Here is a 27,463-nt window from a genome sequence, read left to right on the forward strand (position 1 = left end):
CCAGGTAGAGGGGGGAGAAGTCTCAGGGGACAAATTACACTGGATGGCCCAATGTCCCCAGGGCTGAGAGGCATCTTTTGAACTTCACCAATCACACAATGCGCTTTCTGGAATGCCAGGATTGACGGACAGCAGTCAGCAGGGAGCAAGGGAGGGGAAGGGAGAGGTTATTGGCACACCTGACTGAGACAGGCTATTACACCACACCTCAACATCATACTTCATTACAAGTGAACGTAGCTCAGATGTTCCAAATCCTGTTTGGGTGTCCAATAGCACAAGGACTAAACTGAAGTGGGTCATCATTCCAGGTGAGTATGCCTCTTGCCAGGCAAATTGAACATTTATAATAGTTTTGAAAATAAAACATAATACAAATTTATAGTATTTGGGATTCTGAAGAAAACAGATATTAAGCATTCTGCATTTTTGTCAGTGTTTTGCTTTTTTTTTGGTGGCCGGTTCCATCCAAACTTGGAAATAGAGCTGCTTAAAAGAAGCATAGAGCATAGATAACACACCACTGTTATGTGCTTTTCAGGACCTTGAGAGTCCAAGTAAGATTTATATGTGGGGATTCAGATAGGATATTTGTAAGGACAAACCTGAATCTGAGGTCTTTCCAGCTTAGAATTAAATCTGTTTGAGATGCATAGTTGTGTCTGTCTTCCCTTCCTCAGCAATCTCTTCATGCCTGTGGCTACCTAATATGAGGGTACTGCCAACAAGTGGTTTTCCAGTGAAGAAGTGAGCTGCCCAGTCTATCAGAAACCCTTTCCTTTTCCATCCTTATGGTGACTCAAAAAGTTGCTGGCAAGTCTGCTAGGTCTGGTGGCCGCTTTGCACAGCTCTTGTCCCTCTCTTTAAACCAGACTTGTTTTTATCAGGGGCTATGTACATGGAAAAATGCCATTCTTGGATCTCAGAATGGTGTGGCCACATGAAAGAGTCAGCCTTTGAGTGTTTGCAGAAGCCTGCAAATGGCTTCTTCAACTGGGGCAGAACAAGCAGGCAGGGCTTTTAGCTCGGAGTATGCCAGAAACAGTCTTTGCCATCACTTGATCTAAGATTGTCTGTTTGAGGAATTGTGGAAGAAAAGCAGACTGATTTACAGCCTGTTAAAAGTTAGCATTCCTCAGCATAGTCTGCACAGCCTGAGTTAAGGGGGGGAACCATCTGTGATCAAAAAACAAATGTATCTCTCTGCATTAGTCAAAAGGCAGGATCCTTGAGTGGAGATTGACACATATTGTAAAGCTTTGCTGGAATGTTACTGGACCCAAGATTAATTGGAGTTCAATTAATCAGGGCTGTAGATCTGAGTGAGGCTTATGCTGGTTGTGCTGGCTGCAAAATGTTGGAGTTGAGTTTTACCTCTACATTCTTCCAAGTTCAGGAGACAAAGTCAGCATTTTGTGCCTGCCCAAAGAGGAGCTAAGGGAATAAGCAGCAAAGAAATGTCCCTCTGCCAGCTGACGGGAAGTTCCCTTCTGCCAGCTCAGATCCTGTGATTGCTTTGCTGTCCAAGAGCTTGTCAGATGGTAGGTGTTGGGCATGCTTCACAGCACATGAGGACATCTGAGGTGGAACCCAGCCACCAAGAGCCAGTCCAGAAACAGGATTGAAATGTCTTAATTAAAAAGTGTATGTGTGTGTAATTAAACAGAATGTCACTTTCTACTGAATCTGAGGAAATGTTACAGAAAGAAGGAAAAGTAGACAGACAATCTGAACTGCAGATTTCATTCAGTGATGTTTTGGACCTTTCTTATTGCTATCTTGAGAAGTGACTGCATGCCTGGGAGGCTGGGAATGAGTTGCTCTATATCATTACTGTACAAGTTGTTGTGTGAGAGAAGGTAGCAAAGAGCAATCACCTGGGAAAGGCCTCTGGACCAGTGATGATAGAAAATAACAATTGTGAGTGGCCATGAGAAAACTGTAACCAGGTAATTAAAAAGGAATTTCGAAGTACATTTATGTGCTATTAGATTAGAATCAAAGGAGCTGTACTCGTTCAGTGCTTGGTTTTGTTTGTCAAGATACTCCCCTCTGGAGCTTTGTAGAGGTGCTATAATTTGCCTTTAATCTTGGCAAAAGTAATTGATAGTAGAATCAGGACATCAGTATTGTGCTGAGAACACAAGATAAGGCTGTTTCTCTCCCCAGAAGGTGAAAGGTTTGCTCAGTATGTCTGAAGAATAATAATTTCCTATGAAAAGCTGATGGGGTTTCCTTGGGGCTTTTTCTTTGAAAGACACCTAGCCTAATCTAGTGTGACTAGAACTGTTATCCAAGAGAGTGTACTTGTGAGGATGAGCAAATACTCAGCTTTGTGAAACTTGCCACATGATGGGATGTTACCCCATAATGCCCAAGGGCTTCCCAGGTACATGTTAGTAACCCACGGTCACCACCTGCCATATTCCTCCCTCTCCTGTGTGTCAGCAGTGCAGAGTTACTGAGGCAGGGTTCTGCCTTTGCCAGTACACGTGGCTGGCGTGCTTGGTGTGGCAGGCAGGCAGCCGAGGGCTGTGCTCTCTGCGCCCAGCGCAGCGGGGAATGAGCCCCAGCGCGGTTTCCCACACGGCTGCACGGGGCCATGTGAGCACTGGCCCAGTTCTTACCAGCCAAGGCAGGGAGGGATGCTCCTGCCTTCTGTGCACACCGGCCTGGAGATCCTCACCTCTTTCCAAAGACAGGGAGTGCTCCCTCAGCTCTTTCCAAAGATGGGTTGTGCTCCTGCATAGCACTGTGCTGCAGGCTTACCTGCACTGTGCAGTAAAGGTGAGAGGGTTCTCTTGGATTCCCTCTGGCTTCCCCAGGCTGCCAGCCAGGGCAGTGATGCACAGCCTGGCAGTGCCCTCTGGGCCCTGGCAGCCACCCATGAAGGGCCCAGGCTGTGAGTGCCAGTCAGCCCAGGCAGATGATCTGGCCCTGGCAGTGGAGCCTCTGCCCACGGCAGCAGAGCCGTGTTTGACACCGGCCATCAGCGAGCTGCGGTTCTGCTGATCCCGGCAGGATGGGTGGCTGTGCCGGGCCGGTGCTCGGGGTCTTGGAATAACTTCCTGTGCTTACACAGTTTCTTATTAATGTTCTCTAAAGCCAGCAGGCTGTGCTTTGTGACCTATTTCAGCCTTGGCCACTGACACCTTTTCTCCCTCTGGCTTTTTCTTCTCAGCAGCTCCATTCCTATCTTACAGCCCAGCCTCCTGGCCCTTGGGGCTTCCTGCACTTCAACCCTGCCCTCTGAGCTTCTGCCCATCTTGTTCCTGCACAGACCAGCATGTGCAGTAGAGTACTTGATGTGCAGAGCGAGCTGTGCAGTCAGGTCATGTGCATGCACAAATCAAAGTCATGGAGTGGAGGGTGGCAACAGGCTTACTGCTGCTGGCTGGGAGCAGGAGCTCCCATTTTCAGCTCGCCCCTCCTCTGACATCAGACGAAGCAGCTCACAGGAAGTGTGACATGCTTTCAACAGCTCCTGTAATCCCTGAGCTGTCTGTACCCAGTGCAGAGGCCCTTGCCATGAGCTCCATCTGGTGTAGGGCACGTGTACCTGTTATAACACAGTCACAGCTCTGCCCTTCTGCCAGGTGTAAGTTCAGGTCTTTGATTTTAGGCACTTGTTTGTTTGATTCAAGTGAAAGATTTAATAAACCTGGGCTGTCTGTATTGCCTGTACCTTCACTCTCTTCTGTCTGCCCCCTTTCTACATGGCATTATTTTGCTTGCTTGGGGAAATTTCAGGATACTACTTGCATCTTTCTTTTCTTCTTTCTCCTTCTACTGCTCAGTTTAACCTTGTAATTGTTGTTTCTTGCCCACACAAAACCCCTGGATTTCACTATACTCAGCTACTGCAAAACCAGATATTTAGCATCTCTCATCTCAGGCACACTGGTTAGGCTCTTGCATGGACTCCTGTTGGCAGGACTTGCTATGAGCATGCTCAGAGTAGGTGCTTTGAACCTGCTCTCTGGCAACAGACAAGGGAAGGCTCCTTTGTCATGCCATGGCATTTATTTCCTTTAATGTGGTTCTTGGATTTTACAGGTAGCCTGAGCAGTTTGCCCAATGGAAAAAGACAAGGCCTTAACCCTTTCAGTGAGTATCTTGTCAAAATGTTTATTTTTTCCTGTGATATGCATGTATTGCAGAATTCATTCTCCCCTGTTCTCCTATGTTCGTGAACAGCAATATAGAAACAGCTGGAAACCAAAGTTGTTCTTAAGAGGTATAAATACACCAATGTGCAGCTCCATTGCATCATTTCAAAGTCCAGCTCTATGTCTTTTGCTGAAACAGACTATATGTTGCTAAGGAATTAGAATAGGATAAAGCAGCTGTGGGATGACTCCTATCCTACTCTTCCTTCTTCTGTCAAGCAGTAATTTAGGTGATTTGTTGTGTTTACATTCCATCACTCCATGGACAAGTTCCCATGAAGACTGTTCTCTATCGTTGTAAAGGTCTGCTCTCCCAGTATTTTGGCCATTGAATCACGTAGACCAGCCCTTTCTTCAGCCTTTTTGCAGCCTCATGGTTTTGCTGGGTACTTCTCATTTTGGATTGTAAGAAGCAGTGAGAAGTTCTCCCCTGCCTGTTTCTTCTGCTACTTGTTCTATAGCTGTCCTAAAAATGTCTGGCTAGACTCCTTTTTGTGTTGAGGAGACCTAAGCAGTGTATCTGTTTAGTGCCACAAGCCTTCCTATACCTCTTGCTGTCCTCCTTGTCTTCCTGGGGAATGTATCTGGTCCTGGTGAGATGGGCTGAACAGAGAGCTGAAGATAAAGATCTACTACACCTTGTGCATTGATGATGTGATGTTTCCTGGTGTGTCCTTCATTCTGAGTGTGTACTTGGTTTTTGCCTGCTGCTAAAAGCTGAGCAGAGGCATTTGAACAATTGCTGTAGCTTCAGCCCCCTCCTTGTCACTCAAAGCATAGGACAGGTCATCTGCACTCCCACTCTACACTGCAATAACAGACATGGAAAACAATCTGTTGTTTTTATGAGCTGGTCATTGAGCACTGCAGGCACCTTTTGCAGAGCTGTGCAATTGATTGCAAATATGGCTGCCTGAAATAATTTTGCATTTGACAACATTTGCCCCCCTGTGACAGGGCATGTTGATCAGCACTGATCTCACTGAGGCCTTTCCTTCCTTTTTCCCTCAAATCCCTACTTTTGCTGTCTCTTTAGCATGTTTTCATCTGTAATTAATCCACAGAGCTCTAGCTCTGATCCCTTAAGAGCTTTGGTTCTTTAAGAACCTTTGGTGAGGGGCTTAACAGAAGCTTTCTTTTGAAGAAAGGCCTCCAAGACCTGCTTGTCTGCTAGAGAAGGAGGCAGCTGGCTGTGGCTGATGGGGAGATGGTGGCAGGGCAGCCTGGCAGCAGTGAGTTTCTGCATCAGCTGTGCCAGGCAGAAGAGCAGAGCAAGGGATGTTGGACCAGTTGTTTCCCTAGACTGCATGCCCATTTCCAAAGAGGGGGAGGAAAGTGGTGTTTTGTGTTTAAAAATATGCCAGTCCCTAAGGCTCCATGTGACTCATTCAGTGCTTTTTCCAGCAAGGCTGTCTCATTAGCCCCTGGTTGTTTTCAGCCTCACAGCTTATTCTGGGATCTCAGCTTTCTGAGGCCATGGCTTCAGCAGAGGCTGTACTGGATCTTTATCAGTCAGGTTTCTTTTTGTTTTAATTTGCCTTTTTCTCTTACCTGTTCTGCTTCTGTTCTGTTTTTCCCTCCTTGCTCACCCCACCCCACTCTTTCAGTAGGTCGCCTGGTGTAGCAGTAGAAGACAAGAAGGGAAGGCAGGAGCTGACCCAAAGGAAGAAAACATCCAGTGACAGACGGACAGACACCTTGCTGCTTGTGAGCAAGCACGCAGCATCAGCAACATCCAGCGTAACAAAAGTGGCACCCAGAACATTTGCACTTTTTAAAAATTGGTTTGGATTTTTTAAAAATTGCTTTTCAATGCCATTATCTAATACTTTGGAAAGTGGAGGGAAGCAGGATCACGACTTTTTAAAATTGGAACAGCTACTGATGATGTAAAATTGAGTTCACTGGGAAAGAATTTTATATACTGTATATAAATATATATGTAAATTGTACAGTTGTCTTGTACAGGGGTTGGAGTCACTGTTCTGTTCCTCCCTTTGCTTTTGAAGGCTGTTAGGGTTAGAGGGACACTTTGCATATAATGGATTATAGTAATGCATTCATTTCTGCCACCAAACCATCATTCAGTGGTGAGCCTTAACAGCACCTCCATGCAGAAAGGAGCCAGTGTGTCAGCATGAATTGTTCTTGCAGATGTGCACACCGTGCCCTAGATGCCAAATACTTCTTGAGTACTTCTACCATAAAGCTCTCTGCAACTCAGGCAATTGGGCTTTTGAGAGCACAGATTTCATGTAAGTATTGGTGCACTGCAGCTGCTTGACGTAGGGATAGAAAAGGGTTCTAATAGGGATGTACAACAGTAGTCTGTGCACCTGTTGCAAGTTGGGCAGAAATTAAATACAAATGCATTGCTATTCATGCTCAGATAACATGCTTAGCAAAGCTGCTCCGTGCCTCTGGAATCTGAAGCTGTAAGAAGGATGTGGGAGCCGTAGGCCTAGTAGAGTCAGTGGAGTGAAGTCTTGCATCTTCTGCTCTGACAAAGTATTCATCTATATGTTGAACAGCAGTAAACATTTTGAGAAGCCTGCTAAAAGCAGCATTAGCCTGCCTTGTGCTTTGCTGAAGAGCAAAGGACATACTTGTCAGTGCAGACAGACACAGTTGCTGCTGTTCCAAAGAGTCTGCTTTCCTTATCTTGCAGCAGTACAGCTTGGGCCATGCTCTTTGCTGAAGGTCTGTCAGCAGTGACTTTCTTGTCCTTGGTGGTTGTGAATCCAAGCTCTCCTCCAGCACACTGATGCCCACTTTGCCTGATTTGCTGTTGCCAGTACCTCCTGGGTACTGTGACACTGGGGTGTCATCAGCAGTAACAGTGGAGGCTTGGAGAGAGGTGTTTGGTGTTCTTGGAGGCCACAGGGGCTGTGTCAACCACTAGCAGTTTTGGTAGAGTTGTTTCTTTGGCAGGGGTGCCCATATCAACAATCCTAGATTTGGGCAGAGTGTGATGGGACACGCAGTTTTGCTTTGTGTATTTCCAACCACTGGCAGCACTCGCCTGTTCTGAGCAGCCTCCCACTTCTGACCTGGTGATCCTTCTGCCACTTATCTCTGGACCAAGAACCTGTTAGAAGAAACTGTTGTGAAGATGATGAAATGACATGCTAATATGAGATCACACCAACAGTTACTTGTAACAGCAATAGATAACAGTAGAGACTGGACTCATCTTTCAAGGCTCTGTTGCTTTGGTAAAAGATAATACAACGCAGCATCTTCACTCTGTCATGTCATTGTGACAATAGCATGAGAGAAATACATCACCAAAATAAAGTGTCCTGATGCAGTAAGTTAGTGCTTGTTGACAAAATGGAAAGTAAAATAAAATAAAAACTAACAAGCTTTTCTATAAATACCTGATTAAGAGTAGTAATAACTCTTCCTCTGGGAAGTATATTGGAGCTAATTAAAATGTATGGCATGGTTAAAAACACTTCTGGTAATATCTGAAATGTACATCATACCATCATAATATAAAGAAGTCATCTCTTTAGCAAGAGCAGATCCTGCTGCTGGATCTTCATGGTTTCTCACATACAATGTATGTGCTTTTTTTGGCCTGCAAGCTCCCACCTTCTTGATTGCTTCTTCTCTTGTTCTTCTTTGGGGTTGGGTTTTTTTTTTTGTTTGATTGGTTGGGTTTTTTGGGGTTGTGTTTTTTGTTTTGGTTAGTTGTTTTGGTTTTTTTTTTAATGCCCTGGGCACATCTTTTGTGTGTTGAAATAATTTGGTTTAGTGTATAGTTAGAAATGTCCATGCCACACTCACTAATCCTATTGTGGGGAGTAAAGAATGAAACCAACTGTATAAAAAAACTCCTCTCCATTTTAATATTCTAGTTTTAGGAATTAAAGTTTGACTGCTGTGTTGGATGGTGTTTGGTGGTTTGGAGTTTTTGGGGTTTTTTGGAGGTAGGGTTTTTCTTTGTTTGGTCAGGTTTTTTTTTAATGTGTAGTTCTATCCAGCAGAAACAGACAATTGGATGTCTCTAGGAATTCTATCAGCTAAACACTGGGGCTGGGAAATGCCCCACAAGATTGTGGGGGGACTGCAGAGCTGCTAAAACTCACAGCATCTTCTGGAAATAAACCAGCCAGTCACCACTCCTGCTTGTTATATAACTCCTTCTGCTGACCTCCTTTTTCTCATCCTTGTGCCCTTCCCCTCCAAGAGGCCTGCACTCACATGTCGTTTGCAATTGAAATTGGGTCAGTTCTGCAAGGAAGGCAAACAAGGGGTGGCTGTTGGTTAACTTTGGTATTTGTGGATATTCCTGTTGCTAGGCCAGGGCTGACTTTATGGATGGATTGGGGACCAGGCATAACATTGCTTTCCTCTGTCACAAGACAATTCCAAGTCCCTGCATCCTGACTTGCTGAAATTGCATGGGTCTCTGAGCAGCTTCTGGCAACACTTGTACGCTGCCATGGAAGGCCCAACCAGCATGATTGTGTAATGTCTTGGTAGAGATCAGGTTACTTGTTCTGGGTTTGTGTTGGAGCATTGTGCAGACCATTCTGGTCCTGACTGACATAGCCCATGCTGTGATCTGTCCAAGAACCTGTAGTCACAGATGAGAGCAGTGCCTCAGCTGCCCGTTTTCACTCTTGGTTTTATTGCCAGTCCACCTGGCTGCTGGGCCAGATCATCCTTATCCAGAGCTTGTAAGCAATCTTTTGCTCTGCCTTGCATCAGTAGCATCTTCCTGAAGCTGGGACACAGGGAGTGTCAGTGTTGTGTCTGAAAGCAGACCCTGGGCAGGTGTCTCCTCATTCCTCAAGTCCTGCTGGGCCTCTCCAGCTCTGCTTTGAATGATGACCGAAAACGGCTGGGACAGAGAAGAGAAGCAGGACTCGACAGTGCAAGTCATCTATTCATCCTGCCAGAAGTAAAAAATCTTTCTTTTTTGCTGATCTTCCAAGGGCATAGTGTGTTGTAGGAAATTGCATTACGGTGGGATTCATTTGTGGGAAGGCACTGCTTTCCATGGCCTGAGTTTATATTGAACTTACCTGCCCCAGCACATTTCTGCCTATGGTAAATTTGTTAAACTGAAAGGCATCTGTTTGGTTTTGGTTTTGTAATAAAATAGATAACTTTTGCACCAGTGTCTTGTGGTGGTTACTTGTTGAATCTTGATTTCCAGTTATTCCTACAGCACTGTAGGAGAGGGAAGGGGACTTTGCTCCTTGCAGAGTCAAGTGTCAGTCGGTGGTTGGGTTTGGAGGTCTGTGATGTTTCTCCCCTGTGTGTAAGCCTCGAGGCTGAGTTAAAAGAAGCTCCAGAGTGCATCTCTGTGGTTTGATGACAGCTGTCTGTATCTGCCCAGCCTGCTTAGAAAGGCTGTGAAGCTTCAGCAGGAGCATAGAGATGATTGTAGAAGGTGGGATGTGGGATCTTGTAGCACAGTCTTCCCACACCACAGGTAGGAGACAGGCTCTGAACCTTGCATGTCCTCACAGCTCCCTTTCACATGGGAGCCTCGTACTTTGCAGGTCATGCCTTGCTACATGGGAGCCTGAAATAGTATCTTCTAGCTGTTGTCCAAAACCTTTTAATCCTCAAAGATGGCAAATAACATGCCATGCTGGAAAGCTGCTGCTGTTGTAAAACATAGGTTTTTCTAGGCTACAAGGGAGTGCAGTTCATCAGAAGCTGCAGCACCAGGTCCATGGCAGAGGAGGCCACACACTGATCCTTTCAAGTGCATTTGACCAGCTTTGTCATCACTGTCATTTCACTTGATCACATGTAAATCTTTGCAATGAATAAGGAGCCAGCTCATTTATTGCACATGGAAGGCAAGGCAGTTGCAGTCCCAGGGGAGGATTTCTGCTTGTATGGTAGTCACAGCCTGTAGGTCGTCAGAGCTCTGCTAAGTCTTTCAGTGCAGATTCAACAATAAAAGAAGTAAATGCAGAGGTGTGACAGCTAGTGTGCCTCTGTCAAGAATGGACTGGCCAGCCCACTTAATTTCCTTGTATTACCAAGGGTAACAAATTCTGGGGCGAAGGGAAGAGCAGTAGATGTTATTATCTGGGCTCCTTCAGGACTTAACTAAAACCAGGAAAAGGATATTTTGAAAAAGACCAATTCCTTGGCCATGCTTCCTGCTTCTGGAGTTGATGTAAGGTACCTCAAGAGGCCTTCACCCTTTCCCTGGCAGTGCTGCCATTCTGTGGGCAGGTCAAAAGGACTGCAAATTGCTTGCTTCTGCCTCTGCTTCCAACAGTGATACTGCCATTCTCTTCCTTCTCCCCCAGCCATTTTTTCTATCTGTAACAGTATAACTAACATAACTGACATGCAGAATGTTGACCTTCTAAATTCTCAGTAGCCAGCCCTTACAAGCCATTTCAGGCAAAATGGAAACTTTTCAAAAGCTGATATTAAATTGGATAGAACATCTGCAAAATTATGCTCCTTAGTTTGGAAAACACCTTGAATAGGAAATGGGTTAAAAAAATGCCAGCTTAGGAACCAGGAGTCTTAACAGTGAGTGTTTTGTATGGAGTGTTTGCCAGAAAATCCAAGACTGGCTTTGGGAAGCAATTGTGCTTTTTGTAGCTCTGCTGAGGGCTTTTTTTACTGATGTTAATGGTGGGTTTTGTTTTTCAAAGGGACCTTCCCTGTGCACTCCAGGAGTTGTCTAGCTTTGGTTCAGAAAACACCACAAATTCTATGCTGTGTGTTGTAGCACAAACCTATATGCCCATCTCCTGCAAAAGCATAAATGAAGATTTATTCCACATTATGTTTTCTTTCAGCACATTGGCACTGGGCCAGGGAGAGGGGCCATGGCCCCACTGCTCATTCAGCCCACACCAGCCCAGGCAGTGGTGGTAGGTGGCTCTCTGCCCCAGCTGAGCCAGACCGGTGCTGTCCTGCAGGCACAGGGGCACCCTGGGCAATGAGGGAGGCAGCTGCTTGTGGTTCCAGTGGAGTTTGAGGTTTCCACACCTTGTCTCCTCTCTGGTGCCAGCAGGAATAGCTCAGGTCTCCTGCATATGATTCACAACTAGGTGGCCCTAGTTTGGACCTCAGAGAAGTTTCTTGGTGCAAGATCTGGGAGTCTGAAGTACAGATGAATACAGCTCACCTTATTAAAATAAAAAAATTCAATCCCAGTATAAAACAGATCCTTAACTCATTGCTTTATGGTGTGTGAACAAAGGACTCTGGTGAAACAAATTCTGTTTGTAGCATCTCTGTGCTGTGCTTCAAGCACTTAAAAACTGCAGTTTGAGTGTCCAGTGTCCCATTGCACAGCACAGCCCTGGCCTTGCATAGCACTAAATGCCACTGCTATCTCCCTCAGTCATGATTTTGGCTGGGACCACTGAAGGGATTCCTGCTGGCTTCACCATGTCAGAAAAGAGCTGACACAGCATCTGGCTGAATAGAGAGCTATTTCTGAAGTGACTTGGATGCTCCCACTCTGAGCTGGCAGGTTGTCTCAGAGAGAGCTGCATGAAAGTGGCTGAGGCTGGATTTGTTCACCTGCAGCCCAACATTAAAGTGAATTTTTGCATCTCTGGAGCTGTTAAAATTGTTTCAAGTTAATGGCTTAAACACTGCAAAAATTATCAGAAGACTTTTGCGTGCTCCAGGAGACTGCAAAGAAACCTTGTCCATCTGCAATCACAGAAGTCCCCCCCTCCCCAAATATGCCTGCTAACTGGAATTTGGACAATGACAGGAACTTAAGATAAAGGGGATACTGCTGTCCAGTCGTCCCAGGTCTGGGGAGAAAAATGTATTCACTAGTGACTCTGGAAGAGAGACTGGAATGCTGATGGCTCCAACAATCATGGGGCAAGCTGCAGGTGAACAATCCAGCCTCAGCCAACTTCATGCAGCTCCCTCTGAGACAACCTGCCAGCTCGGAGTGAGAGCATCCAAGTCACTTCGGAAATAGCTCTCTCTTCAGCCAGATGCTGTGTCAGCTCTTTTTTGATAAGGAAAGCCTGTGAGGAGGGTACTGTCTCTTTGTCCTTACTCAAGTGAACTCAGCTGAGATAACTCCCCAGCTGGGGAAGCACTGGGACATTCATACACAGCCTGAAGGTTTTCATCTCTGCTGATGGGCCCTAATGGGACATAATGGACTCAACTGCCTGATGCTATGGGTGGGTGGATTGTCTTAGAAGGTGTCAAAGACTCCTGAGCTGATCCACAACATTACATCATCCAGTTGAAACTCCCTGCCCCAGGGGAGGTACCTGGGTGTTCCTACCTGAACTGGAGTGAATATAAACCCAGCAGATGTTGTGTTTTAGGGATTTGTCCCCACCACTTGTTTGGGAGTTCCCCCCACCACACGATGGAGCCAGTCTGCAGCTACCACTTTGACCAAGAAACATGAAAATTGCAACAACCAAATCTCATTGTGAGGTCTACAGGTGACATTTCAACTCTTATTCAACTCTTATCCTTCCCTTCTCTTTCTTACCCATTTTCTTAAGCAGTATTTTTACGCTTTTGTATTGCCATATTACTATACATAACAATAACAAAAATAGCTGTTTTACAATGCAACCAAATGGTTCTACAATAAACTCTACATGTGTATATTAACAAACACCACTCATTCAAGGTCATTTCACTCCAGTTTGCCCCAAGAGATCTATTAGCAAGAACCTGGGCTACCCTTGCCTTCTGTAGTGGGTTCTAACACAAGTGTTGAGATGTCTGCTGCAAGCTTTTTCTCCTTAAAATGCACTTAGATCCCAGACCTTGGTAATCTAAAGTACTTAGACTCCAAAAAACTGAAACATCAAATACAAATTAATTCAGAAAACTCATAGGCAGGATCTGTGAAGAGATGTCCTAAATGATAAAAGAGATCTGGGGACTGATAAAAGGAGTCATAGTCCAAATAAGAAACTATCTTGCTGCAAGAGAAATGAAGGAAGTGTAAGTAGAGATCAATAAAGTGGATCAAGAGCTCTTCAACATCCTGAAGCATAAGAAGAAAAAATATGAAATGTGGGATGGATGCTGGAGCATTGCAGACTACATGTAAGCTGCCAGGGGACTTGAAGAGAGCATGGCAACATCACCTAACTGGTGACGAAGAAAATCCTAGAGAATTACAGACCTGATACCTCTCTGTGAAAACCTTAAGGAGCAAGCTACCAACCACTTATTCTCTAATCCTCTAAAGATTAATACATTTGTAAATAGATGGCAGGAATGGGTTTGTTGAGGTTTCACTAAGGACAAATCATTTCAAACTAATTTGATTCCATTCTTTGACAGGATAACTCGCCTCATGGCTAGGGGGGAACAGCACTGGATGTGATATGTCTTGACTTTGGAGAGGCTTCTGGCACTGTCCCAGCAGACATTCTCATAAGTGAACCAAGGAACTGCAGCCTATTTAGATTCACAATACACTGAATTCAGTGTCAAAGTCAGAGAGCTTTCTGGGGAGATCTTCCCAGTTGTGGTCCAGAGTCCAGATCTATTCAGTATTTTCAGCAGTTAACTTTTAGAAATTGCTTTGCTATAAATTTTCCTGGTGATAGCCAGTGTGGGGTGGGATCCAGGGGGCCTGGGGGAGGTGTCTGTCACCACCTATGGAGGGTAGAACATGAGTGGTTGATAATTTGAAGAAACAATCCCAGTCAACAGGATGAGTTTCAGCAGAGGCATGGGATAACCCTGCCATAAGGCAGCTGTGAGAATGTGCAAACAAAGGGAGACCCACTGGGCAGCAGTCGTGTAGAAGTGACTTCTCAGAGGCTGGGAAAAGAAAAAGTGGAGAACCTGAAGGACTGTGACACATACAAAATCCTGTTACCATAAGGATAATAGTGAGCTGTTTTCTATGCCCTTGTTAATGAAACAAGAAGAAAAAAAATTAGCAATGCCAACAGAAACCCTGCATTTGGCTTTGCTTTTAGTTTCTGCCCAAGTTGTTCCATAAGAAGACAAGGCAATCAAATCTCTTTTGGTAGCTTGAAGAGCTTATTTGGACACCCCTTGTGTTAATAGAGACACAAAGGTGCTCTCTACAATATGAACATCCTTAGTGCCAAGGATGTGCCATGAGGACTTTCTGAGAATACCTTTGAAGCTTTTGTGTTGAGATTTTATTCCCCCTACAGCTTTTTCATGTATACAGGTTGTACTCATAATTCCCACGGGATGAAACCAGTGTTTTTGTAATGGAAGCTTATTTTCTTCAATATCAGAGGCATCTTCCTGGGAAGGTATTCGTAACTTCACAAGTTAAACCCTAAAAAAATCTGTTTGAAGGGTTTATTTCTTTAATTCACCCAAATTTCACATGTGTTTCAAAGTACTTCCTAGTCCTGTGAAGTTTTTTATTGTGTTCTTGAAACTGGCCCAATTTCTGAGTGCATGCCCAGCACCGAGTACTAGGTAGGTCACGATTACTGTTTTAGCCACAGCTCCCACTGAGCTTGCCATGTACATGGCAACAGCAATGGTGCACCCTGGGGCATGGGTGAGTGCTTGCATTTAAGTGCAGTGGGAGCATCTGCTGAGCTCATCCACCTCACATCATGCCTTTAGACTCCATGTCTGAGCCCAAACGACACCCCAGGGCACATGTAGGTAAGTGCAGTGTGGAAAAGGCACCAAGGGTATCTGCTGTTGGCAGTGGGGCAAAAATATGAGCAAACCCCACCAGCTACCTGCAGGGATGCCCTGAGGCCCTTGGGTCTGCTCTGCCCCTGCCACCTACTTTTGGGCAAAGTCCAGATCTCCTGGGTGAAGGGAAGGCAGGGAGGAGGGATAAATTCACTCATGGTGTTAATTATCTATGTATTTTAAATGACTCATTTAAATACCAGGAGGTGCTTAATCCCCTCCTGTGACAGAGGCAGGTTGGGAGCACAGTGTGCTCTGCTGGGCACCGGCACACACAGCTCTGTCATTAGCAAGCTGGCTGCTGCTGGCACATGCACACGGATGACAATGTCATTAAAAACATTTTTTCCATCTAATATTCCAAAGGTTATTCTTGGTGACAAGTGCTTTCCAGCTTGTGGCCGGGGCTGAGCAACTGCTGCTCCCATTTGTGCAGACCGGCTCCCGTACTGAATCCATATTCAAGCATGACCAGGTCTCTTGGATGCCTTTCTGTTATCACATCTACATCTACACCTATGTCCTGTTGTGCTGTCAGGTGGATGAGACGAACTGAGGTCTTGCTTTATCTCACCAGTGTCCAGGTACAACAGAACTGGGTGTCCTCCGAAATGCCTTCCCAAAGCAAAGGGCTGTGCTGGTGGAGACAGGCAGGTGGGCACCACCCCACACCAGCAGCTGAAGCCTGAGGAGGCACATGCAGCTGATGGGGACTTCTCCTGGCAGATGGGGCTGTGAAGAGGCATCCCGTTGGTACTTAGGGATAGAGAGAAGTGGAGGGCTCCTTCCATGCCAGGGACCACAAGTGACCTACAAAGCAGTCCTGCAGCCCCAGACATGGAATCAGAAGATACATGCATCATGATTTGTCTGAGCTTGTCCAGAAGAGTCCTGATCACACCAACACCACAGTAATTGCCAGAAAGGTAACAAAGTCCAATCCACATGCTGCAAATGCCTCCTTCCTAATTTAAAACCTTTGGTCAGTGTCTCTAACAAACACTTCCATTTCTCACTGTACTGTGCCATAACAGATTCCTGATGCTTGCACACACTCCTCTTACTAATTCCAGCTTTCTCTGGCTTGGCCCCCTTTGGTCCTGGATCTAAATCTCCAAAGCTGTGGGAACCAGGATACTTCTGTGCAGCAGTGGCAGCAAACCAGCCCAAATGAGCCTCAACACCCCCAAAAAATCCTCTTGGTCCCATCACTGGAGTCAAAGATGAGCCAGAGACAGAGCTGGAACTTGTGTGTTTGCCCTTAGGTCAGGAGCAGGTGTGCTCTCTTTGGGCAGGAGCTGTCCAGCAGGGCTAGAGGTGGGAAGTGACCCCACAGGCCTGTGGAACAGGGTGGGAGTGTGCAGGACACAACAGGGCAGTGGTCTCTTCTGCTCTGCCAAGATCTGGTTGCCCAAAAAAGTGACATCCAGGGCTGCCTTTCCTATGGGTGCCCAACTGGGAATTCTTCCACCCCACTCCGTTATTTTGCGTTGCACTGCAAGGTGCCCAAGCCCCAGTCTCCCCTGAACCCCAGAACTGGAGTTAACATAACACCCATGCTGTCAGGCAAAGATAGAGGATTTGGGTTATGGGCTGCAGCAGCTGCCCCTATGCTTCAGAGGGCAGGCAGGAACAGTTCTAGCTCAAGGGCCACTGCAAAGGGCATTTGAGGGTCCAAATGCAAGTGGAAAAAATCAGTCAGTGATGACACTGGGTGAGGAGGCAGCATGGTACTGGCCAAAACGGGGACACAGTTCCTGGAGAGTTTTTGGGGGACAGGTGTAAATATCTCTTTGCCAAACTCTTCTTTACCCAAAGGCTGATTTTTGACCAGCACCCATGCAGGACAGCAAAGTCTTTGGGGTGCTGTGGGTGCCCTTTGTGGCAACAGTGATAGGAAGCCACCAGAGGTACCACTGGCCCCACACCATCCACGGCCCTTGGACTACGTCCCCATAGCATGATAGGCCCCAGGGACAAAGCAACTCCTTCAATCCCCTTGGCTTTTCCCTCCTGATGTCAGGATGTGTTATTTACTCTCAATCACAGCAGTGATGCAGGGGAAGAGGCAGAAAGGGAAGATGTGCAGCACAAGGGCTGCTGGGAGGGACCAGCAGCTGTTATTGCAGGCTGCCATGGGAAGCTGATGGGAGAAACAAAGGGAAAAGATCAGCAGCAACCAAAACAGCAGCAGAACCTCCTCTCTGCCAGCTAGACAGGGCCAAGGCTGCAGGGTCCTCCCAGCAGCACCAAACCGGAGGGCTGGGGTGGTGGGGTGGGGGGACAACCAGCCAAAGCCATTGCAACCAAGTCCAGGCAGCTGCCCCAAGGAAAAGAGAAGCGAGCAGAGAGCAAGACCTGAAATGAAACAACAGCTTCAGAAAAAAAAAATCCCCAAAGGCACCAAACCTGTTGTGTTTTTTTTAGCTTGCATATTTTTTAATGGAGTAAAAAAAATAAAATAAAAGGAACATGCCACAGATGTCAGCCTGGTGCAGATCACTCTTCTGCATGGAGGGCACTAGGAGCCCCATACAGTTCCCTCATGGCAAGCCAGTCCTACCCCACACCCCTTCCCTGCAGTCAGCTGGAGAAGGAAGTGGATAAAAAGCACACGGTGGATACACCACAAGCACAGAAGAAGAGCACAGCAGCACCCCAGGCTGGGCTTTAGCCAGGGATGGCTATGCTGGCACGGGCAAAATAAAACTCAACAGACTCTGTATGTCCCAGTTAAAAACAGCAACAACACCAATCTCCCCTTCAGAACTGCATGTTGAACCCCCACAAAAAACCTTTGGGGACTCTTGTAATTTTCCTTTAGTGTCACACATATGAGCTCTGGGGCTGATGGGCCACGTGGCAGTGGCAGCAGCTGCTCTTGGTGGCTGCTGGCACTACTGGAGCCAGAAGGACCAGCGAGCTCAGTGGGAGCCTGGCCTTGGGGTCTCTTGCCCATCTTTTTTAGGTCCTTTCCCAGAGGCAAGGCAGAGGGAGGGTAAGGAGGAGGGTTGGATACTTGGTAGCTTCAAACCCAGTGGCTTTCACTCATTGTGGGCTCCCACCAACAAAGCTCAGGCTGCTCATCTGGGAAGGATCCCTCTTCTCTGCCTCATGTATACACATTTATATATAGATATCTGATAAACATTTTGTATGAAAATAAATACTTCATCTGCGTTTTAAAAACCATCATTGCCTCCATCTAGTGACCTGCTATAATGTTACATCTTTTTGTCCATGACAATCTTGTTCCCATTGCTTTTTCCCTAATCCATGGGCACCTCCTCCCTGCCTCCTGGGGCAGCCAAAAGCACAGCAGCAGGCAGAACTTTACCCTTTGGCAGCCCCTCTCTTACTTGCTGCCTCCCAAAGTTTGGCTTCTTTTAGGGAACTTGATGAACATGGTTCCCTTTTACAGGACCTGTTTCATGACAGAAGAAATTATCTTAATCTCAAAAACACTTTACAAAGAGTAGGATTTTAACATTCTCTTACAGGGCTCTCAATTAAGAAATATGTTTCTAGATAGCACTGTTTATATAGATATAGGTATAGTTTTTATTTATTTTATTACCAACCCAACATTTCAATTTGCAGCTGTTGATGTAACTCATGACATACTCTCATGGTGGTGGGTTTTTTTTCTTCTTTATCCTTAAAAAGAAATGCATTTCAAATTAAAATGATACTTTTTTGTCTGTCTGGTGTTCCTAAAAGGTATTTGAGATGATGTAGGAGTCCTGATGTGGGTGGCAGTTTTTGAGCCTGTACCTGTCAATGGCCACCAGCGAGGCGCAGGTGCTGTGAAAAATGGAGTAGCAACAGAATGGAAGGGCAGCCACGGCACAGCTCTGGGTGGGATGGTGCTGGGAACATATGGGCACACTATCCAGGTTCTCCTGAATTCATTTCCACCTCTGCGCAGGAGGCCCACACAGCCAACCTGCCACCACCACCATCCCAAGGAGCCGCTGCTGTTTTCCCTGTCCCCCTTGCTCCCCCCAGGGCAGGATGTTTTATTTCTTTAACAGTTGTAAATTAACATAATTTTCTCTCCCTGCAGAGCCACGAGCTCAAAGTTAATTATACAAAGAGAAATGCCATAGTCAAAATATACATGACACGTATTAGAGGGTTGGGGTTTTTTCTCCTTCCTTTTTTCTTAGCCCAGGCAGGTGATTGAGATGCTACATGCTCCAGCTTTTGTCACTAAATGTGTGTGACTGTGTGTCTGTGTTTGTATTAAAAATATATCAGTCTTGTGATGTTCTTAAAAAAGAAAGAAATGGAAGGCGGCAGGGGAGGAAACGGGTAATAGTGAAAAAGGTTTTGACTGTGTCACAGTCTTTTGTGGCTTCAGAAATACACATGTTCAGTTCCAGCACTGACGGCAGCTTGAAGCTTTGAGTTTAACTTTTTAACATTTTTCGGATTAAGTAGTAAAAAAGAAAAGAAAAAAAGAATCAGCGTGCTCCCCTAGAACCAAAAAGCATCGAGCAAACAAAAAAAAAAAAGAAAAAACCCCCACAAATTCCTGAACCAGACTTCTGCAATTCTCAACTAGTAAAAATGAGGAAACATCTCCTTACAGTGGAGGGGTGCTCGGCAGGAAAGGAGATGACCCCCTGTGGGAGAGGTGGCCTTTGGAGATAGTTGAAACTTCATAATTTCATTGAATAGGGTCAGTGCCTGGGTTTATTGTGTTTTATTTCAACACTTGCCATTGTTGCTTTCTTTTGTACCATTTTTGGATGGATTTTGTCTCTTTTTTTTTTCACTCTGTGATGGTTTTGCCCTTTCGGGCACGCAGCTGTCCGACGGTGTGGGCAGCGGCAGCCCCTGACAGACGGCCGTCCGTCCCTCCAGTGAAACCGCGCTCCCAGGACTGGTGTGCGGTGAGGTAACAGAGGAGGGTCCCTCCCCCGGCAGCACCGTCCCTCCGCCGCCGCCTAAAACCCCTTGATGTAGCAGTAGGCCTCCAGGGTGGCGAAGAGGATGTAGAGCAGCCAGAGGCTGACGAAGAGCAGTGTCGTGGCCACTTTGCACCCCCGGGGGCCGCCCAGCTCCCCCCCCAGGTGGGGCCGCCGGCGGTAGAGGAGCACGCTGATGCAGATGAAGGCGAAGATGGTGAAGAGGGTGACGGAGAACGCCAGGGTGCCTGCTGACACCTGGAACTCCTGCCCCTGCGACGCCCAGTAGATCGCTGCCACTGACCACGCCAGCCCGATGCCCAGGAAGACGTTGACAGCATTGCTGCCCGTGACGTTGGTGATGGAGGCATCAGCGTACATGTCCTGGACAGCCGCGGCTTTGCTGGCAAAGGTGTCTGGGGTTGAGGGAGGAGGGAAGGAGAAATCACTGGGGGTCCAACAGGAGAAACAGACACCCCTTCATGGCTGGGGGACAAGGGAGGCTCAGGTGTGTCACCAACCAGGTTAGGACACAGACCAAGAGGCGCACAGTCCCCTCCTAGGTTCAGAGATCCCATGTTGCCAAAAAGCAAGGTGCAGACCTTGCCTGGAGACAGGGCTTTGAGGATACCCTTCCCAGACTAATCCCATCCCATGAAAGAGCTTTTCTCCTGAAATCAGGAGCATCTCCAGAGGATTTACCTCCCACCCCATCCCCTCCCCACGGCCGCCCCACCTGGTACAGAGGTGCCAAAGGCGACGAAGACGACGGCAGTCACCGAGTCCTTGAGGCCAATGGTGCAGCCAAAGTGGGAGGCGAGGTCGCCAATGACAGCCGTGAGCATGCCGATGATGAGGATGGAGACAATGAAGCAGGCCCAGCCATTGCAGTACTCGGTGGGGGGCACGCAGGCAAACAGCACCTTCCAGAAGACTGTCAGGAAGTGCATCACGTAGTCAAAGCAGGATGGCAGGCGCTCCTCACCAGACTCATCCTCGTCCTCATCACCTGCTGCAAACATGGAAGGAGAGGTCCAGCATTCATTCCACTGGGGCAGCTCACGCTTGTCTCCTCCACCCCAAGGCTCCAGGGATTCTGCTCTACGGGGATAAGGTGGAGTGGTGCTGGCCATGACAGTGAATCCAAGGCACACCAGGTCCTTCAGTGATGGGTGAGGCTTGGCAAAAAGTCTCTCCCAGGAACCCCAGAGCCCTCAGGGATGGGGAACAGTGTAATGGGATGTTGTACCCACAGAGGAGCAGCCCTATCCCTGTCCATAGGCAGTCACACAGGAGGTAGTCAACCTGTGGTGATCACTATTGAGTGGCATGAAGAAATTACACAGGCAAGTGATGTTTTGGACCAAAACTAGTGGAAAGTAATAAAATTGGGAAACTGGAGAGATCTTTTGATCCTCCTGCTCCAGAGCACAGGCTGGGCTATCCACTGCCTCCTATACAGCGGGGTGAAAAACACCCCTTTGAGGCAGATGTGAAACCAACCATCAAGGAAAGGTTCAGAAAGATGCCAAACTGCCATTATTGGCACAGATGTGCCTAAAACACCTTCCCCACAGCTGCCTGGCTCTGAAAGCAGTGAGCTCTCTCATCAGACAACAGCTGGCAAGTTCTGGGCTTCTTCTTTTACCAGCAGCTGCCTCATGAGGCAACATCTCCAGTCTTCATGTGGTAACTCTCCCTACTCCCAGGAACTCTACTGGCTATGACAGGACATCTCAGGACATCTCCCAGTAGGAGCTACCTGCACTGGCCAGGATCCCAGCCAGGATGGGATTTTGCTGCCTGCACACAGCTCATCAGATCATTGAAGCAGCAGGAGCACCACCATCTGACACAGACTTTGAAAACTGGCCTTCTGGAGGGCTCTGCACCAGAAGATGGATCTCCTGGCTTCCTCACTAATGTACCTGCAAAAGCCCACTATATTTGGAGCAGAGGAGCTCTTTGGACTGGCTTTGCTGATGGGTGACCACAGCTGAGCATCAGTGACCAGGGAGATGCTGTCATTCCAGGATGTATGAATCCTGTGGATGTTCGTATGGATTTTCTGATGTCCCACTCACCTGCACTCACAGTAATGGCCTCCATGAACTGGTCCCTCCAGGAATGTGTCCCTACAACCAAAGCCAGGTTTGTCTTCCTAATCAGCTTGTCCACGGTGCTCTGTTGTGGGAATAAAGATGCACAGCAGTTAAACCAGCTGCTAGTGGGCAAGGATGATCTTGCAGTACACTGTGGTCTCACAGACCCTTTCCAAACTATAAAAGTGTCACAAGCACTCTCCTACCAGCTAGATTAGGCCATGACTAGGATTGAGCCCACCTTCTCGCTGGACTGGCTGATCCAGACCTCACCAGAGCCTGCTTGTTTGCCACATCTCAATCCTGATTAGGTTCCTTCTTCCCTCAACCCTGCTTCACCAGAGACAGCTTTGCTCCTCCATCCTCCTGCCCACTGGCTTCTTCTGCATCCATCAGGGCCTTCTTGCCTTTCTCTGTCCACCCCCACCAACCAGCAGCTGCTACTTTTGACATTTCTTGTAGACTTCATCCATCCTTAGCTGCATTACATACTTCTTTCCTCTCTCAACAACCTTTTCCAGCACATGCTGCCTCCTCAGTCCTGCTCTCCAAGGCTGCTCGGCAGTGCCACATGGCTTTCCCCTCCTGGAGGACCCCTGGGACACCTACTGACCTTGAACTCATAGGACTCCTCAATGATGACTTCCAGTTTGGGGTGCTCGCCGAGTATTGGTTTGCCCATCTCTGCGATTCTCTTGGCTTCCTCCTCTTCTACTGTCATCTTCCTCTCAGCCACCTCTGTGAAAGCAAGGCCAACACCAAGCTGTGGGCAGCAGCCCTCCAGGGCACCATGGGGGCTTGTCTGCAGGGCCTGAGCATGGGCTGCTGCAGCCCCCTCACAGCAGTTTGGGGGGCAGTGGTGGGGTGTTGGACCACAGAAACAAAGGACCGAGATTTCTGAATATCAGTCACCAACAGCATAAGCAACGTGGTTTTAATTTGTTAACAAAAAAACCCTTAAATGTTTCTTTAGTCTGCATTGATGCTCTCAGTTGACATCCACTCTCCCATCACCCCTGCAGCAGCCACAGTTTTGGGGAGAGCAAGGTAAAAAATCATTCTGCCATTTGGCAGAAGTGCCCTTTAAGACCCTTGTAACACCCTGACATGCTCCCTCATTTGCATTAACAAGAGACAGAGCCTTTTTTCCCCCTTTGAGTAAAAAATCATGGTTGGCTCCTTGTGCCACTCAGTGCTTGATCTAACACTCAGACACACAGTCACAACCACATGTAAACCACACATGAATTGGAAAAGTGAACAAGTAATGAAACAAGTAGTTTTTTCCATTCATAATATTGCAAAGGTGCTAAGGCACTGGAACAGGTTGTCCAGAGAAGGTGTGAATGCCCTGTCCCTGGAATTCCAAGACCGGGTTGGATGTGGTGTTTGAGCAGCCTAGGGAAAGGTGTCCCATGCGAGTGGGGTTGAAACCAGATGATCTTTAAGATTCCTTCCAACATATTCCATTCCGTAATTCCGTATTTAGTTTCTGCTGAAGGAAACTAAACCAGGACGCTGGGTCAGCAGCATGCTGAGATGACCCTGTGTCAGGCTCAATCTCGCTGATGACCCAGCTAACCCAGCGAGGTGCCTCAAGAGGGTTCTGCTTGACCAGATGGGAAGGAGCATCCCAACCAGCTGGAAGGGTGCCTAGGCCTGGCCCAGATCTTGTCTTCCACTCACATGCCTTAGTGCAGGAAGATGCTGATGGGCTCTCTGTAAAACTGACACCTCAAGAAAGGGGCTGGCTCTCCCCTGGCTTTCCTGTGCCTGAGCAGTCAGGGTGTACAAGCTGCAATACAGGGCCCAGCTGAGCCTGGTAGTGCAAGCTGGAGCTCTTTAGAACCTGGGAGAGCATATCACCAAGGCAGAGCATCTTGTTCTGGCTAAGTAGTGGGTCAGATGTTACTTAACGTTTCCTGCAGAGCTTGAACAAATGCCCAGGTAATGCCTCAGATGTGACTGATCCCATGTGGACTCCAGCAGATCTCATACTACACACTAAAAGTCACATAGAAATTATGCAGTCACAGGGAAATCTATTTATAAACTCTGACTTTTCTCTTCATCTGCCTGACTAGATTGACTGCAAAGGCTGTAAGCCTTGCCAGACCTCCTATGGCAGGTGACATTATTATAATCCATCACAGAAACAGAAAAGTTGCATCCATCATTTAAAATCAATAATGTACATCAAAACCATCACTGCCTAGCTCCAAGACAGCATCATCTGGATTTAGGAATCCCTGTAAGTTTAGAAAAAAATTGCACAGACAGAGGAGCACAGCACCTGGAGAAGAAGAAAGGCAATGCAGGGGGATGCACTGAAAAGGTAGTTAAGCATCAGAATGGGCCCAGGAAGGTGGTGGAGTCACCATCCCTGGAGGAGATCAAGAAAGAACTTGATGTGGTACTTTGTGCTATGGTTTAGTTGTCATGGTGCTGTTTGGTCAGAAGTTAGACAATGATCTTGGAGGTCTTTTCCAACCTTAATGATTCTATAATTCCATGATTCTTTGAAAATGTTCTGCTTTACACTACACTTGGATGCATGAACTGACGATTATCAAGAACAAGATGCAAGGTATTTGTATTCAGTGGAACAAGGAGTCTCGTATCATGTACATCTCTTTTTCTAAGACACAGAACAAGAAAGTCCAGTGTCTTGCTCTGCCTGGGAGTGTGTGAAGATAAGCTGTGTCCATCAATGAAAATGCAGGTGCTCACACATCATTTGCCATAGCACTTATGACATGGATTTGCTTCTGTCTGAGCTCCTCGAAACCTGAAAGTCAGGGGCAAAGGCACCCTCAGCTCCACAAAACCCAGCTTGGCAGATGAGCTTGAGCACATGCTGACATGTGCTGACAATAAAGAACTGAGCAAAAGCACTACGGCCATCCCAGAAGGGTTGCAAAGCCCAGACTTGGTTGACAGTGTGACTCAGTACAACCTTCCCTGGAACAAACACATCTGAAAAGCTGCAGTCACAGCTGGCGGCACAGTCCCTTAGGCTCCTGCCCGCTAGCTGCAGTTGCAGAGCGCAGAAAGCAAATGCCTGGAATCTGAGGAAATGCTCTGAAAATAGGGAATATCAGGCAGCATTTCCTTAGCTTAACAACTCCCAGAGAAATGATGCAATGAAACCTCAATCCCCAATCTAACTGATTACAAAAGCCTTTGGCATGGTAAAAGAACACAGAGTCTCACGCAAATGTTATGCCTCTAGGCAAGGCTGAACTGCAGGCAGGTCTGGAGGCATGAGCAATGCAGCAAGTTTTCTTATCTCCATAGGAAATAGTATCCAACACAGCTTTATCCGAGAACCTGGCATCTTGCTTATGCTAGTTTATGTACTTGCACCAGGCAGGACAGTGGAAGATGTGAATCCCTCCCTGAGGAGGAAGATCTCCTCCCTGTGTGTGCCATGTCCTGGGCGGGTGGGCAGGCTGCATGGGAATGCCTGTGTTCACAAGACCTTCCCCTTCTAGTATGTGGCTTTGATGTCTCTGCAAGCCACCTGTCGATCACCTACTAATGCCACAACCAAGGCAATCACTTGCCAGGCAGCTCTTAGAGTAAATCAAGCAACACAAGCATGTCCAAGAGTGTCTGTCAGCGTAGGGGCTAGATGCTATCATGAGCACAGGACCAGAGACTCCACAAAGTGAAGGTGGTAGGAGTCCTGCTACTTCAGAAGGCACCTTGCCAGCAGACTAAGTGCTACCAGAGGCACCTTCAAGCCCTCAGTAAGTCACCTGGAGTGAAGAGAAAAGCTGACTGGCAAAGGAGACCTTCAGCCTATTGACAGCACACCCAGAGAAACATGAATAAGTGAGGCACTGATGTCACCTCCTCTTCCATGTGTATGGTGAACAGGGTGCAGACAGAAGAACATGGGCACCCAAGATGGCACATCAAAGGGCATCCGGTAGGGACAAGTGATTGAACATGACTGTCCAGCTAGGTCTTTCAATGTCAGCTGCAAGCAAACCACAGGAGACCAGGCACAGGGAGCATGTCCAAATGGGTACCTCATAGAAATGTTAATAGTGGAAGCTTTTGGATAAGGAAGAAAAAAGGTAATCCCTTAATGTCTCATTAAAATTCAGTCACATTTTTGAACGTGCAACAGGAAAGCAAAGCACAGAAACCTGACCTAAACCTAAATTTCAAAGGTGCATTTGAAAACATTTAAGCTGCCATTGTATTTTCACTGAGGCTCCATCCTAATGCAGGAGAAAAACACAAGACTCCCATGTCAGTACTGTACTGGATTTTGCTCAATGTACTTATGCAAGTGACCCATAGGTGCTAAATACAAGGCTGCTGACTGTTTTCTAAATTAAGGCAGTGGCAGGAAGGACAAATTTAGGAGCCCAGCTGATATTTTTTCTCCAGAACCTATAGTTGCCATACAGTTAAGATGGGCTGAGCACCTTCAAAGAGCAATATGAAGCACCTACATGATTCCACCAATTCTGCCCACCTATTGTTTAGGACACACGAGCATCTTGGGGTGGGAATCAGTGTCAACCTCTGCAAAACACCATATCCCATCTCAAGACTGCTCCAGGCCTGTTGGGTCTGCCTGTTTCAATGGGATGCTGAGGGCTGAGCTGAGCCTGTGTGTACTGACCCAACAGCTGAGAAGGAATAAACTCTTGCACAAAACCCAGTGGCAGAGGACAATGCCAACACTCTGGCATTTCAGGGAGGCACTTCACCCAGCACAGGGTGCACCAGCCCGCCTACAGAGCCACAGAAGGTTGCTATCCTCGCTTGCTTCCAACAATCCTTGCAATCCATCAGGCTGCTCACTTGCTGCAAGTGTGGAATATGCTCCCACACAGTCTGGTGTAGGGCTGGGGTCTTGGAGGGCTCCTGAAGGAAGCAGAGACAGGACATCTGTGATGTGTGTCACACATCACCCCAGTATGGCAGCCTGCAAAGAAGACTACCAAGGGCTGAGATAAATAGAACACAAGGTAGGGGAAGCAAGGATGGGGGGGATTGTATGTTGGGAGAGAGATTTTAATTTGGAAGGTCATGTCTGTCAAGGTGAATGCTGCCAAGCTGAAGCTTAATTATTAACTAGCCTGATTTCTGTTTGTATCTGCATCAGTACCTACTTTTCAATGCGGATTGCACCCTGGACTCCCTGCTGTCAACTCCAATTAAGCCTGATAAGGTCTGGCTGTGCCTATCGAGAACAGAGCTTGCCAGGACCTTCTGGGCTGCCTCTACCTCCGCCCTGGAAAGGAGAAGGTGGCCAGAGAGGGGTACCCTAGACCCTGTCTGCTCTGGCACCTAGGTATGTGCTACCATTGAGAGTTAGGAACCTCTCTGGGCAGCAGGAACACACACAGGCTGTTGAGGCCAGGCAAGCTGGGGCTGCTGTGCCAGCTGCTGCACCAAGGTACCCTGCTCCTGGTGCCAGGGAGCCAGTGAGGTAGAGAGAATATGCTACAAGCAAGTGAGACAACAGGTACAGTAAAATCAAAGGCTGGGTGGGAGGAATGAGGATCAAGTTCGCTTTTGCTTGGGCTGTAGCAACAGCCACAGCTGATACCCACTAGATGCTGGACTGTGTGGGAAGCAAGAGGATAAACCACTCCATGCTCTCATTCTG

General features: G+C 47.2%; 2 protein-coding genes across 23 annotated transcripts in view; one reads left to right on the forward strand and one right to left on the reverse strand.

The window, feature by feature from the left end:
* Nucleotides 1-9,295, forward strand: part of SMOC1 (SPARC related modular calcium binding 1) — a 169,973-nt gene extending 160,678 nt beyond the window's left edge. For 5 of the 8 annotated variants that reach the window (XM_026793639.2, XM_026793638.2, XM_074542867.1 and 2 more), the window contains 2 exons: nt 4,057-4,107; nt 5,777-9,295. In XM_026793639.2, coding sequence (XP_026649440.1) covers nt 4,057-4,107; nt 5,777-5,793 — 68 coding nt within the window. In that variant the 3' untranslated portion in view covers nt 5,794-9,295. The remainder of the gene's footprint in view (nt 1-4,056; nt 4,108-5,776) is intronic. The other 3 variants (XM_074542869.1, XM_074542872.1, XM_074542871.1) reach the window with 3 other exon arrangements.
* A 10,238-nt stretch (nt 9,296-19,533) lies between these two features.
* SLC8A3 (solute carrier family 8 member A3) overlaps nt 19,534-27,463 on the reverse strand; it is a 145,232-nt gene continuing 137,302 nt past the window's right edge. For 12 of the 15 annotated variants that reach the window (XM_074542862.1, XM_014265873.3, XM_026793686.2 and 9 more), the window contains 4 exons: nt 22,442-22,566; nt 21,811-21,910; nt 20,463-20,738; nt 19,534-20,142 (listed from right to left, as the gene is read on the reverse strand). In XM_074542862.1, coding sequence (XP_074398963.1) covers nt 19,766-20,142; nt 20,463-20,738; nt 21,811-21,910; nt 22,442-22,566 — 878 coding nt within the window. In that variant the 3' untranslated portion in view covers nt 19,534-19,765. The remainder of the gene's footprint in view (nt 20,143-20,462; nt 20,739-21,810; nt 21,911-22,441; nt 22,567-27,463) is intronic. The other 3 variants (XM_074542860.1, XM_026793672.2, XM_026793670.2) reach the window with 1 other exon arrangement.

The sequence above is a fragment of the Zonotrichia albicollis genome, chromosome 6, assembly GCF_047830755.1.
Source record: "Zonotrichia albicollis isolate bZonAlb1 chromosome 6, bZonAlb1.hap1, whole genome shotgun sequence".
Classification (NCBI taxonomy): domain Eukaryota; kingdom Metazoa; phylum Chordata; class Aves; order Passeriformes; family Passerellidae; genus Zonotrichia; species Zonotrichia albicollis.